General features: G+C 37.7%; 1 protein-coding gene across 2 annotated transcripts in view; it reads left to right on the top strand.

The window, feature by feature from the left end:
• Positions 1–14,937, top strand: part of DLG5 (discs large MAGUK scaffold protein 5) — a 96,226-nt gene that overhangs the window by 65,591 nt on the left and 15,698 nt on the right. Inside the window, exons 12-21 of one of the 2 annotated variants that reach the window (XM_063405925.1) lie at positions 1,993–2,120; positions 2,812–2,987; positions 3,510–3,613; positions 4,346–4,438; positions 5,312–6,331; positions 9,005–9,143; positions 10,946–11,090; positions 11,593–11,714; positions 12,761–12,850; positions 14,072–14,240. In XM_063405925.1, the coding sequence (XP_063261995.1) occupies positions 1,993–2,120; positions 2,812–2,987; positions 3,510–3,613; positions 4,346–4,438; positions 5,312–6,331; positions 9,005–9,143; positions 10,946–11,090; positions 11,593–11,714; positions 12,761–12,850; positions 14,072–14,240 (2,186 nt within the window). Of the gene's footprint in view, positions 1–1,992; positions 2,121–2,811; positions 2,988–3,509; positions 3,614–4,345; positions 4,439–5,311; positions 6,332–9,004; positions 9,144–10,942; positions 11,091–11,592; positions 11,715–12,760; positions 12,851–14,071; positions 14,241–14,937 lie in introns of both variants that reach the window. The other variant, XM_063405922.1, reaches the window with a different exon arrangement.

The following is a 14,937-nucleotide window of genomic DNA, read 5'->3' as shown; positions in this document are numbered from 1 at the left end:
ACACATAAAACACACAGGTAGTCTTCCAGATTGTGTTTCATTTATAACAGCTTCTGTATATATCAGAATTTCTTTGTCATTCCTGAATGGCAAACTTTAGTGATTAAATGCTGTCAAATTAAATCCCTTTTATTTTACTGCAATATTCAGGGGTCATCTTTTTTTATGCCTTTCCAATCTGTCTGTGTTCTGACAGTGCATGCCTACAAAATCACTAATATGTTCCTTTTTTGACACAATTATTGAATAGTATTATATTTTGAAATACATATTGAAAAGATAAGATGAACTGAGTACCAATGTTGATCCATCAGAATCACCGTCTGTAAATTCTTTCTTGAATAACAATTGCCTTTTCACCAAGCTTTTTCAGCACTTCTGATCAGCTCCATCAGTTGTGTTCCTTGTCATCTCCTCAGTTTTAACTGATAACTAATAATTTTGCTTTTCCATTGTCTGTTAAATTAATAACTCTAGCATATGATGTGCCTGTGATAAATAACATTGCAGCCTGATGAATTTTTCATTCATGTGCAGTTATTTATTCTTCACTTCAAAGATTGCTCTACGTGTTTGCATCACTGAGATCAAATATGTGCATTTTGTCATTTGAATGTGTTTCCCTTTTCTTAACATAGGAGTTACACTTGCTGCTATCAAATTATGGTAATAATATTATGCCAACCTTTCCAAATAAAAGGAAAAATCTTTCCTGAGCTACCAGCATTTGAATTCCAGGGTCAAGATTACAGAATTGAATACATTTCAGTCCTTTTATTTTTGCTTAAACTTCACCTGTCTGGTTAAACTTGTGTTATACATAATCACTCAGCTGAAAACTGAGAGAAATAATAGTCACTTTTCAACTTGGATGCTGTGTAATGGTACTGTGATCTCTACTTGATCCTTATGTTATGGCAGCCTCAGGCTTGGCCCTATGAAATTTTTGTCTCGCATGGGACATTTGGAAAAATGGTAAGGATTTTAATATATTTTTGTCAGCTTTAGCTCAATTTATTTTCTGGTAAACCTTGATCTTTTTGGATGCTTTATCTTCAGCTTTTATCAGGCATTTCTTGTATGCCCTGAAGACATAATTCTCTTCCAATTTTGAGCAGATAACTTGAACCATACTTACACATCTGCTTTAGACTCTACTTAATTTTTCAATGTTAGATTTTAAATTCAAGTATCATTACCCTTCAGTATGCTGAGATGGATCCAGTAGTCAGCTTCAAGTAGAGTTCTCTAAGTTTTTAGAATAGTGAAAATAGCAATAATAAATCAGTTTGTGGTCAGTTGGTACCAATTCACTATTTTTTGGATCAGTTTTTTCCTTACAATGACCTTACCATTTACCAAAGCAAGCACTACATTAAAATTTCCCTGGTTTATTCAGTGAATGATCTCATAAAGATTTTTGTCACTTTTCACATCAAGAATGATCTGGTTTGGGTCAGGCTTGGTAGACTATCACCTCTAAATCTGTATTTAGAAATGATGCCCCATAATGTTAAAGATATCTTTCCAGTTTACTTCTGGTCTCTAGTCATACCCCATCAGAGGTCTGTCTGAGTTCATCACTAAAATACAGTGCTGTTTCCTTACCTTGGCAATTTTTTTCCTCCATTCTTGGGAAACATGTCTTGGTTTTGTCATTATACAACCCACATTGTACCTTAAAACAGGTTATATGTGTCTGAATGGTCTTTTTCACCTCCTCAGTTGCTTTTCTGTTCCTCTTTGATGAAGGTCCCCGTTTGTATTATTTAAGCCTTAATCTGAGAGAGAAGGATCATTCTAATGCCAGAAGACTAATGGAAATAGGAGTTTATATATTTACATACAAAAAACTCCAAGTTACCTGATGCAGGAACCCTGTAAATATAAGTACATAGTGCAAACATGCAGGAATGCCTCTTGGTAACAGACACAGTTTGCCAGTGCAGTTATTAACTTGTTATTAACAGACTTGTTATTAATGTTTACTAGGATGATATGGACTTGAAAGCACTTGGCTTTGATGTGGCAGAAGGTGTGAACGAGCCGTACCTCCCTGGGGACTGCGGGATCTTCGTGACCAAAGTAGACAAAGGCAGCATTGCTGATGGTCGGCTAAGGTGGGGTTTCACTTCGGAACATACCTGTTGGTTTTTTGATGATAACAAACTAAATATGAGCATATTAGAAACTGTCTCCATTATTTTTATTTTTTGAAGTTCTTTTTTCTTTATCATTTGCCATGTGTATATTATTAAGGTTGGTTGGGAAATCATACTGAGAAGGCAAATGCCTAAAAGCATTACAGAAATTAAACACTGCTTGAATCAGCACTCAAAACTCAGAAGAATTTAAAGTGTTCTTCTGTTGCACTGTGCCCTGTTTACTCCATTATTATCTCCTCAAACCTAAATCTACTTGTTTAAATTTTGGGAAAGACGTGAGAGTAAGTTATTGAGGGAGGGTAAGAGAAAAGGAGAGTGGAGCAAGGGATCATTTGGAAGCATCTGCTATTCTTGGTGTTGATAGAAGCTTTTTAGTAACTCTTCTCATTACAAAGCATCGCTTTTAAATAAAAAGTAGTCAGTGGTGATTTGAGGATATACTTTTCCTAGTGAAGTGCAGACTAGTAGTCCTGGTTTTCATTTAGCACCTATTTAATGCTTTTTCAGGAATGGCTAACTCCAGATAATGAAGGATGAGTTTATTGAGATCAGCTCTGTTGCATGCCTTTTCGTGGAACGTTTTTCATGTGCTGTGTCCAGCAAAGTGTGCTTGTAACTGACCTGCCTAATTCTCTATATCTACCAGAGTGAATGATTGGCTGCTGAAGATAAATGATGTGGATCTTACCAATAAGGATAAAAAGCAAGTTATAAAAGCTGTTCTAAATGGAGGAGGTGTTATTAATATGGTGGTTCGAAGAAGGAAGTCTTTAGGTGGGCGAGTCATAACACCTCTTCACATCAACGTTTCTGGACATAAAGGTAATGACTATGAAGGATGGAAGTAAATGGGACATATTTGTTTAGACAAATAAGGCTTGATGTAAAGGTACATATTCTCTGAGCCTTTGCTTAAATCACATTTACATGTTAATGGCCTCCTAGAGATGAGTTTTCATTAATTTTTTTAAGCTAACCAAGTATACTATTATTGATAATAGCTTCATTCTTTAAATACAGGTTTTCTTTTTGTCCTTGTGTGGGTTTAAGTTTTTTCTTTGTTTGTTTTTTAATACTTGTCTCTAGTTAGCTGCCTGTTTGAAGTGTTCATGATACTGTAAACAAGTCTGTTAAACCCAGTTACCCCATCTTTGTGTGATTATATTAATTTTGGGAATATTCAAAACCTTGTTCTCCCTGTCTTGTTATTTCTTGGAAAGGGTTTTCAGAAACTAAAATTCAGCTGGATTGGTAGTCATATTTCTTTCTTGTGCAGGCAGGTCAGACATGCCATTTGAGCAATACATTTGAATGCAGAATCAAATTCTTTTTTGTGTATTTCAGATAGTGGTGTCAGTCTAGAGAATGGAGTATTTGTTTCTGCTGTTGTGCCCGGAAGCCCAGCTGCCAAAGAGGGTTCCCTTACTGTGGGAGATAGAATAATTGCTGTAAGTCTTAAAAACACATTTGTCTTTTAAAAGTTTATTTATTTTGAAGTATTATCATTGATGCTACTCTTTAAGATGCCAAACATTCCAATTAATCTTTTACTTTTGCAATATTAAGTCCTTTTCTGTAAATTCACTGAGTATTTATTCCAAATTAATGTTTTTGTATGCTGAGTGATGAATATAATGTGCAGCTTATTTCCTGAGTTCATATGAGAATTTTTGTCAGAAGCATTAGCTTATTCTTCACACTTGGCTTTTAGATAGATATATATATATATATAAAACGATATCTGTGATTCTTACACTGACTAGGAAAGGACAGTTCCAAAAAGACATCCCTTCATGGATGAGAGTTCCCTGTCTTGTGAATGATGTTGGTACCACATCACAGCTGTCATCTGTTCTGGGGAGGGAGTTCTGTCCTGGGGTGCCTTTGCAGCCTTGCAGGGTGGCTGTGGTGTGTGCACTGTGGAAGGGAGGGGGTTGCTGTTGGTCCAGCTGCACAGAGGCTGCAGTGAACTGTGGTGTCACCCTGTGTCCCTGCAGGAGCAGCAGGGATTATCCAGTAGCAGGGGTTATCCATTCTCCACTCTTGAAAATGCACAAACATCAACCAGACTTCAATCACATACAAGTGTAAACTAGTTTTCCCTGTCTCGGAGATACTCTACATTAAATCCTCCCTCCCTTTGATTCACAGATGTCTGTTGTGGTTTCTTTTGTCTGCAGATCAATGGCATTGCACTAGATAATAAGTCACTTACTGAATGTGAAGCTCTGCTACGAAACTGTAGGGATTCCCTTACTCTGTCACTCGTGAAGGTGAGTAGCAGAAGCTAAATTTGCAGAATTCTCTTCAACTTATGCAGAATTATTCCAATTGTTCAAGGAAGAGTATATGAAAAAAAATGAGTATATCAAAATGAGAAAAAGACAACCATCTGGATGCATTTCTCTAGTGGTACGCTTCGTCAACAGTTATTTCCAAAGTAAGACTCTTGTGCCATCCAGTAGGAAATGAGACTAACTTGCTGTCTTCTTTCCCATTTGTTTGCTGGCCACATGAAATGAGTGCTACTACAATTGCTTTCTGCTTCTTGGGTTTTACTTCAGAGCTGCAGCACCTTCTATATGTGAAAGATAAACTGCCTGCTGACTAAAGGAAGTTAGCTTTTAGTCAGGAGGGAGTTGTGCAGAAAACTGAATTCTTGCTAGCATGAAGATTAAGTACAAGGCTTTGACTTTCAGGCCTCTTTCTATAAAATATTTATTCTGTTTTGCTTTTTTGAGTTTAGAATCCCATTATTCTGGGCCAGTCACATGGATTTTGAGTCATAATTTCAGACCTAGAGATCTCAAGGTTTTAAGAAAGTAAGAAGATGAAATGTTTGAGGGGAAATGGGCAATGAAAGTCATCTTCTTGGCATCACTTATCAGAGGCAGAAGTAGAATGCAGGTCCCTTCACTTTCAGTTGAGTACTTTTGCTACCATGTGGAGTTGCCCTGTTGGAATTGTTCTGAAAATGTTACAAAAATGTTTCTAGTTTCATTTCATCTGATGTTCTGTGCTTTGAATTGTAAGATATTATTAAGTGTATATTCAGGTATGGAAAAATTAAGGAGGCTAGGATATGACTCATACTAAATAGAAATCAGACAGAATAAAAAGGTGATCCCATGTGGTTTTTGTTTTAGGTTTTTCCTCAGAGTTCATCTTGGAGTGGTCAAAATATATTCGAAAATTTGAAGGATTCAGAAAAAATACCAAACTGTAGAGTTCATGCATCAGAGATACAAGCACAAAATAAAAGAAATCTGAAACTCAACAGCTCAACCCAGACCGACATTTTCAATCCAGACATCATGGACAGCAAAAAGGACCAGAGTGATCAGGGCAGCACGTCGTTCTGTGATCACAAACCTTTCCCTAGTAACACGTTACGAGTAGACGCTCGCAGGAACACAGTGCACAGTTGCCACAGTACTTCAGAGCACAGTCTCAGCTCCTTCAGCCCAGAGACATATGGGGACCAAGGCTACGGAGCTGTTGACTTGGACAACAGGAGGCTGCCTTATGAACCTGCAGGAGCTGACTGTATGATGGTTGAGGCAGCGTTTGACAAAGGACATGGAGCTAAGCACAGTGGTGGCACCTGGCCAAAAGTCATGGTTAATATCTCTGCAACAGAAACAGAAAAATTCTCTGTGTATAAAAAGCCAAAACAAAGGAAATCTATCTTTGACCCTGATACTTTCAAAAGGCCACCAACTCCTCCCAAACTGGACTACCTTTCCCCTAATCAGGTGACAGGCCATTCACCTCAGCCATCAAAAGCTGAAGTGGCTTCAACTCCTCCAACTCCTCCTAAGAGAAGTGACTCCATCAAATTTAAGCATAAACAGCAGGCAAGCTCTGCATCAGAGTCTACAGTAACAACAGGGTCACCACCCACCAGCCCAGCCACTGCCCAAGCTCCGGTTTCCTTGGCACTTAAGCAGGACTCTGCTACTCTCAAGGGGCGCAGCAGGAATGCTGGGCATTATTATCGGGAGGAGGGAATCGACTGCACTCACCTCTCCTCAAGGAAATCCTGTGAAGATGACATTGGCTTTCAAAGGGTCGAAGAGCCAGAGGTTAAAAGACCGCGGCCAAAATCGGCTCCTGCTCTGAGGCATAAAATGACCCCTGTGCCCATTCCTAATCCTGCACTTCAGGTAGAGGTTTGGTATATTGAAGCACAAAACTAGAAACCTTCAAGTGTATTAGCAGTGTGGTTTTGTGTGCCCAGTAAGTACCAGGGCAGGAGAAGCGTAGCCCATCCTCAGAATTCAGGCCCTATGAGCTCAGGCTCAGTTGACACCTGGCAGTACCACAAAAACAAAACCAGTGTGGGGAGTTCCAGTATTTAACAAGCATCAGCTTTAGAAAAACTGAAAATAGGGTCTCTGAAGTTTTAGAGAAGTCAGATTGGTTGTCCAGATCACTGTACAGTTTAATGGAAGAAGGTGTATTACCTGTAGTGCTGGTTTTTGTAAGTCTTTCTATGTGTCAAAATCATTTTGTACATCTTAACTGAAATTCAAAGGGTGTTAGGCCCATTATACCATAAAGGTGAACTGTTATTAGAATATGATACAAGTTCAAAATCAGCATATAATTTGTTAGAATAAACAACCCTGCTGAGAAGATCGTGGGTCATGTCTTGACAGAGTGGATGGAAGGAAAATTTTTTGTGCTCTGGGAAGGACCTATTTACATGAGTGCATTATATAAAGTGACATAATCAATAATGTTATTTCAGGTCCAGTGCCTCAGATTTGCTCAGCTGGCAGATAGAGACTTTTAAAAAAATTTTTCAACTGAAAACTGAAGGTCATAGAAGCGTAATTTTTTAAAAATGTAATTACATCTTAATGACCTAGAATTTAATATTCTTTTCCCTTCCTTGTTTATACCTGGATAGTCCCACCGTGTTCACAGGGTTCTCTTAGAAGCATGCCAGAGTTGAACTGGAAGTAGTGCAGGGTTAGAGTCATTTCCTGCAAAAATACTGGTGTAAGAGAACAACTGGCAGGTTTTTATGCTTCCATTTTGTTTTGTCTGCTTCCCTTCCTAATGCATTCCCAAATGTTTTTAGGGGAAAATAGTTATGGAGAGCTTTAGGCCTCTGTGTAAGCACTGCTCAGCAAAAAAGTGAAAACATACCTCTATTACCAGCACTGCTTCCAGCACAATCAAAAAACCCATGGCCCATACTAGCTACTATGAAGAACATTAACTCTGTCCCAGCCAAACAAGATCAAGATACTGAACACATTTGAAGAGGGGATTTTTTTTTTATGTAGAATATCAAGTTTCTCCATTAGCACTGATAATCCCATTCTTCATTGTTGTGCGTTGTCATGAGCATATGCACCGCCCTGGTTATTACTGTGGTAATATTTGTATGGTGAGAAATGAGTGAGTAAAGACTTGCCAGGTGTGACAAGGACACATGTAGGTGGGGACTTACGCCCAGGAGATTTGTTAGCTGGAGCAAAGTGGGTGGTTTTGGCACTCACTGTTGAAGAGACCAAAGGATATATGGGGACCTATTGCAGTTGTTTCAATGTACTGCCCAAGCTGTGTTACAGGTGGCAAGTAGGTGTTGGTTTGAGGTAAAGAAGAAAATTATATCAGAGAATTACAATTACTTTTGTTTTGTTTTGTTTTTTTAAGGTTATGTATTGGTTAATTTTTGTTTCTAGGATTAAATTAAAAGCAGGTTCTATGAATCTTTTTTATTTTTCTTCCCTTTCTCTTGTCCACCGAGTAAACAGGCAGAGCTTTGTAAATCTAAAGTTGTTGGCCAGAGAGCACAAGTGATACTGTGCTTCAAAATGTGGGCATCAGGCACTCTGAAATTTTTTTTCTGGTGGAATTGTCCTTGTCTGTTGCATCTACATCAGGCTATTGTGCATGCATTCACTCCTGAAGTACTATTTGTAATAGCAAAATACAGTGTAGTTTAATTTGTAGCCATATTGGGTGTTGTCATTTCACTTAGATGTGTATATACACAGGTAATTTCGTGTACTTTGATAAGCTGATAAATTTAAGTGTGCTTTAATGCCTGAGTAGTTGGTGGAACAATTAATAGTGCAGACGTGAAAACGATCAAGTACTGGTTCTAAGAAGGCACCTCTGCCTTTTAGAGTCTTTGTGCTCTCAGTAACTCTTCATTTAATTAAAATGCTGCTATCATAAAAAATGTAAGCACATTTTCAATAATTACTTTTCACTTTTTACATGCATAAATTGCATATTTTGTGTTGTACATTTCGAATGTGTGAACGCCATGTGCTGAGCCCTGCACTTGCAGCTCTCCTGCATCACTCAACATCTGGGCTATTCTCATATGTTCTTAACTCACCAGTGTCTTGTTATATACAGAATGTGAGGTTCTAAAACCTGCATTGCCTGTTGAAGAGATGTTACTCCACATGTATCTGGAAATGCAGGCTTAGAGAAAAATGCTTTCTGGCTTCTTAGCCAGATTTTCTACAGCAAACACTTGTGGCAATAGCAACTGAAATACCCTGTGAAAACATTATTTGAAAGGAGAAATGTAACTATATGTTGGGTGTTCTACTGATGCATAAGGTTAAATCAGTTAAATTGCAAATATTGGCCTAAGAAGATTACAAAATAATAAAAAATAGTAACAAAGTAGGGTGAAGTAAAAACGGATAGAATGACATAATTGAAAGAAATGTCTAAGAAGCACTGTGGTGCCACATTCTGGAACAAATACTTGAAAGTTTGATGTTGCTTATTGTTCCACAGTTTGGCAGTTTTACTCTTTTGAATCTCCAACCTCCTGTAATCAAATTTCTGTGTTCTTGTAGGTGCAGAAATACGCTCCAGCCAGTGAGGAGCATCTGTCTCCGGAGCTGCAGGAATGGGCACCGTATTCCCCAAAACGTTCTGCTAGGCACAGCGATGGCTTTGTGCCTGCTGCCTTATACCCTGGCAGCATGTCAGCAGGTGAGTGACAGAATGCACTGCTTTCTAGGCATGCCCCAAGGCACTTGGCCACGTGGGACAGTATTGGAGATTGGTCGTGTTGGGTACGGGGGAAACTCACAAAACCAGGTTCCGTGGTCTGTTGCAGTCTGAACAGTCTCAGCTTTTGGACTGTAAAGAGTGAAGCCTGTTAAGGAATTGCTAAGGAAGCTGAGCAACTTCTGGATTTGTTTGAAGGATTTGTTCTCCATCAGTTTCTGTGCAGAGAAATTCGCAATACATTAGTGCAGAACAAGGTGTAGCCTATCCTTTAGGAGGAAAAGTAAGATTTTCAGTATTTTTGAAAGTAAATGGAGGTATCCAGGCTTTAGCTGCTTCATTTCTGAAATTCTTCCAAGGAAAAAATCTGATATTCAGGAAGTGAAACATTAAGTTCTACCTGTTGGAAACATCTGGGGTATCTGATGCTGAGTGCCCAAACTGGCTGTGATCTTAATCTAAGTGAAAGGTTAAACGTGAGTGTGTTTGAGATACTAAGATACTGAAGAGGAGACTCACAGGAAGCTCAGTATATATCAGTATAATCAGGTGGAACAGAAAACAGCATTTGTCTTGGTTGATAGAACAGTTTTTAGTATTGAAGTTCATGTTAGCAGGTTTGGAATTGGCATGACTAAATGGAGTGCTTAAGGAGGTGATTAGGTTATTGTATGGTAGTTAATTTGAAACAGTCAAGAAGCATTTGGTAAATGTGTTGTCAGAGAGATTGTTCAGTCTTTGGTGTCTAGTTTTAGATTTCAGTTTCAGTAGTTGTACATTAATCTTAAATTTCAAATCAGATTATATTGATTTTTATGAGTTTATACTCTCTTCTTGTAAAGCCCCAATTTCCTGTAAGTTCTAGAAGTTATGGAAGATTTATTCTTTTCAAAGAACATGAAGGTAATAACCTGTGTATCTGGAACAATGGACAGCTTCAAGTGATGGTGCCCCAATCGATTGAAAAGACATGCTCAAGAGTAGCTCAGACCAAGGAGCTTTTGCTCTTCTTTGACTTCTTTTACTCTTCTCTCACTTTCTCTCCTAATGGCAGTAGAAAAAGTATTAAAAATATTATTTCTAATCTTGTAGCTAACTTTGACCTTAGCATGATGCTTTTGCACAATAACTGAGTCAAGTCAAACCTGCTTTAAACAATATTAGACAACATGAGCCTATGTCTTGAAATGAGAACAAGTTTTTGCTACTGTGTTCTATGCTACCAACTCATTGAAGAGGAAATTTTAAAATAGACTTTGGTTTAGTACTGAAGGATGGAATATACTTTAAAAAGTAACTTGAGTAATAAGTTTGAGAAATAAATATTAGAATCTAAAATCACACTGGAAATGGGACTCTTTCAGGCAACAAAAGAGAGAAACCAGAATAATTGTAGCTGCAATCAGTTCAAGTGCCAAATAAAATCTTGCATGCTGGTTGGGTGACTAAATGCAGAATTTCCACTCCTGGTTAAAAAAATCTGACAGAAAATCTTTTCTTTATTAGCACATATTAAAATCATATGCTGTGAATGGCTTCATTTTTGGTAATATAATCCACTTTATTACTTACTCATTTCAGAATTATAAACAAGATTTTAAACATGCATGTATTATCAAAAAGGTGTTGTATGGTGCTTAATAATATATTTGTATGCTAATATTTTTGTTTATCATACATGTAAATGTAAAAATACATGATTACAAAATATTAAGGTATATTTTAAATCTGAGCTTTATATGCTGATAATGTTGATAAGAATTTGCTTTTATTATCTGAAGCAGGGACGGTACCAAGAAACTTAGCCCCGTGTCCTGCAGTGACTGCTGTCATGAGAAATCCAATCTATACTGCCTGGAGCCACAGAGTCCACACCAGCAATTGCCCATCAGTTGCCAGCCAAATATGTCACCAGCATCTGCATCCCAGGTGTTTTAAAATTTATATCTCCCTAAAATTTTGTTTTCACTAGGGTAAAATTGCTTCTAGTAGTTGGGTAGAGTGCAGAGAGAAAGATGCTGCTGTTGTGTGTTATTTTAATCCAGGGGTCCCCAAACCATTATTGCATATAAACAATAAGCCAGTTGCTTTCGTGTCTGTCAGTAACTGATGATTAGGTTTTCCTCTGCCCCACTGACTGATACTGACAAAGAAATTAATTTTTTTAATTAACTAATTTTTTATATTTTTTTTCTTGTCATTGCCAAAACAAACAAAGCTTTCTGCTTTTTTATACTACTTCAAGGCTATTTTTCTTCTGGCTTCTAATAATTTGCAAAATGATGGGACAATGTCGAAGTGGAAACAAGAGAAGCATTCATTTTATTCAGCACATGGGCTTACCCGTAATTTTTTGTTGGCCAGTTTCTGTTTGCTGAGGTTCTTTGCCCAGTTCTAACTGTTGCCCTCTTCTGCTTTTCTTTTGATGTAGTTCCCAGCATCAAGGTCGCCTGAGTTTGGACCTCAGTCATAAACACTCCAATGACTACTCTGAAAATTCACGTACAAGAGCATCTCATGGCTCAAATTCATTGCCATCTAGTGCCAGACTTGGTAACCAGCTTTTTGTGATTTATTTCCTTTGGAACTCCTGTATATTGGACAAAATTATAAATGGAAAAACTCCTTAAGTACCCACATTATGGGATTGTCATGGTTGGCAAAGCCTAAAGGCTCACGGTTCCTTTGCTTCATTTCTTGTGGGTTTATGACTAAAGGTGTTCCTTGGAAGTTGCTATGTTTAATTTGTTCTTCACAGTCTCTTTGAAATGGTTTCTGTGTGTGAGGGATTCTCTTTTCCACGCCTGTTACTCTTTAAGAGTGTCCTTAGAGAGGTAGGATGCAGGGCCAAGGGTTGAGGTTCAATGAGCTGGTGAGAAGAAAGAAAAGGAGAGAGCCCCCTGAACAAAAAGCCAAGGAAGACTAATGGCCAAAAGTAAATTATATTCTTGGAAAATAAATTATACTTATGTTGAGTTGATTGACATATAAATATTTTTTATGCCTAGCCTCATGATACCAAAGTAAATGCATGCTTTATAGCAGTGACATTTTAACATTTTATATTTATATAAATTTTCAATTATGTAATAACTGGGGGGTTTGTACATGGTTGTGTTCCTGTGTTCCGTCAAAGATTGAGTAGAGCATGGCAGCTTTATAAGCACAGCAAAAAGGGGCATAACAATTTTCAACCAGTATCAGTGATGATGTACTCATCCAAGCAGAATGTGATCAGAATATTTTAAATGCCCTTTGCAAACACCCATGGATTCTGAGTGAACAGAGATGTTAGGTTCTTGCTTGGACTTGGAGTAAAGTTTAATTTCATAGGAAAATACTAAAAATATTTTTTTCCTACAAGCATGAACAGTGCATATGTACTGTGTAGCTGCATTGTGTTCTGTTTGTAGTGACTGTGTAATCAAGATAATTTGCTATAACTATGATAATCACAATTATGAGAGCAAGCATGAAAGCTTTGGCCTTGATCATTTAGAGGCCACTTTAATGTTCATTGAAGAAGTACGATCTAAACATACTTTTATGTTAATTGTTTTTACTTCTGTCTTTTTAATTTCTCCTTGTTTTAAAAATAGGTTCTTCGAGCAACTTGCAGTACAGAACAGAACGAATTAAGATCCCTTTAACACCAAGATACCCAAGGTCCATGATGGGCTCTGACAGAGGTGAATTAATTAATAATTAATGTTAGTCATACTATTTTCAGTATAACCAAAAAACCACACTTGCAGCTGTTAATTCAGGTTGTGCCACAGTCTAAGTAGGGCAATTTTGCTAAGGTTACAAAATCTGCATTTTGCCAGAATGTTTTCTTTTTTGTTAAAAAAGAAAAGAAACTTTCTAGTGAAGGTTGTTTTTTCTGATAGTTGATTTGCGTAGTGGCACACTGAGTAAAAGTACAGACAAAAGTAAGAATAAGCATTGCTGTATGTTTTATAGGTGTTGTTCCTTCTAGAACAATGCCTTGAAAATTTTAACAGTGAGCTGACTTGCATTTCTTTTTTTCATTCTTTAAGTACATTACTTGCTCATGTTGTATCACTGATTGTAAATTATACTTTGAAATGCAGTGAAAATATTTCAGTACGTCACTCAAAATTGCTTAGTGGAAGGTGTTTAAAGACAAGCAGTAGCTGGAGTGCTGTAGAATCAGGAGTTTGCTGACAGCAACCAGCTGCTCTTCACTGCCATCATTGCTCAAATGTTCTGCAGCCTTAATGCATTGTGTGCAGTGCTTTTCCTAACTGGCCAAATACAATTCTGAAAATCATTTGTAATTAATAATTTGAGGTTTATTTTCTCTAGCTTTTCACAGGGAGCAAACTGTATCAGGGCACTCATTCTGTAGATTGCTTAGGAAGGGTACAACCAGGGTAAAGATGCAAACTGTCATGTCAAGCTTGTTTGAAATTTCAGAACATTCCTGTCTCTGTGTAGGATTCATTCTTAGCTTTTGTTATCTTTTCCAGGTGTTGCATAGTATACCTCCTATGTAAAGGAAGGGGCTGCACATTAATATTTTATTTGAAAACAAACCCACATATTAGATTTTTATTTTATTTCTTTCCTGTCTTTTATTTTTCTTTAACGTGCTTTTCAGACATGCTCATGGTGTAGCTTGTCTGTAACCTTGTCTCCTGTTGAAAATGGCAGTAGTTGTTTGCACACTTAGAGGGGATGGATTTAACACAGAGTCATTAAGGACAGTAAGTTTGCACTGTCTGAAATGAGTTCCCTGGTCCTCCCAAGCCCCTTACATGGCAGACAGTGAACAGTCAGTCCTCTTTCCTGTCTCACACGTGTGTGGTGTCTTTCACTGTGTCTGGGTAGATCTGCCAGCTCTGACAGATGCAGGGTACTAAAACTCAACTGTTGGCTTTTCCTAGGCTCCTTGTCACACTCAGAATGCAGCAGTCCCAGCTTGATAACTCCTCCCCAGTCACCTCTGAACTTGGAAACGTCTTCCTTCACCAGTAGCCAGTCTCAGAACTCCCTTTCTACATTGCCTAGGATTTCCATTAGCCCCGTGTCTGCTGGAGAACGTAGAAAAGATAGGTAAGGTCCCCACCATTTTTGGTTTTAATACAAATGTGTCTGAGGAAACTTTGTACATTTGTTTATTAGCCTGAAGGAATGTGAACATTTAATTTAAATGAAAAATATGAAAGGGCAGAGGCACATCTCAGGTCCTGTTGTTGAAGGTTTTTTTCTTTAGAATATATGTAAGAGATCTTTTTGTGGATTATAAGAATAAGTGATTTCATAAAGGTTTTGTTTCTTTCGTGTTAGATAATTGGTCACACCAAGTAAGAGCAGTCTAAATTGGAGTATACTCTTTCAGCTCAACTACCTCACATGCTTGTTTATGATAGTCTTGTTCTGTACTCTGGAAAGCTAAACAAAATTAAGACCTAGTAACATCTGACAGCTAAATATCAGGTGCCTTAGCATTGCACAATATGTGCTCCAACCCCTGTGCCTTGATTTTGTATAACCAGATAACATGAAAAATTGAGTACATAGCTGTGGAAGAACAGTGCAGATGCAATTTTACTGCAAACAGTGCAGAACATGTACAGATGCAATTTTACTGCTCTGACTGATCCCTTTGGCTGTACCTGGACCACTGCTAGTAATAGCATTGAGTATATTGTAGCTGCTTGCAGAATTTGAATCCAATGTGATAGCTTTCTTAAAAATATGTGCTTTGTGTTTAATGACTTTGTATCTCATAATGAATATTTCAAAGATT

Source organism: Prinia subflava, chromosome 9, assembly GCF_021018805.1.
Source record: "Prinia subflava isolate CZ2003 ecotype Zambia chromosome 9, Cam_Psub_1.2, whole genome shotgun sequence".
NCBI classification, from domain to species: Eukaryota; Metazoa; Chordata; class Aves; order Passeriformes; family Cisticolidae; genus Prinia; species Prinia subflava.
Note: the sequence above shows the minus strand (reverse complement) of the source record. Positions and strands in the feature narration are given on the sequence as shown.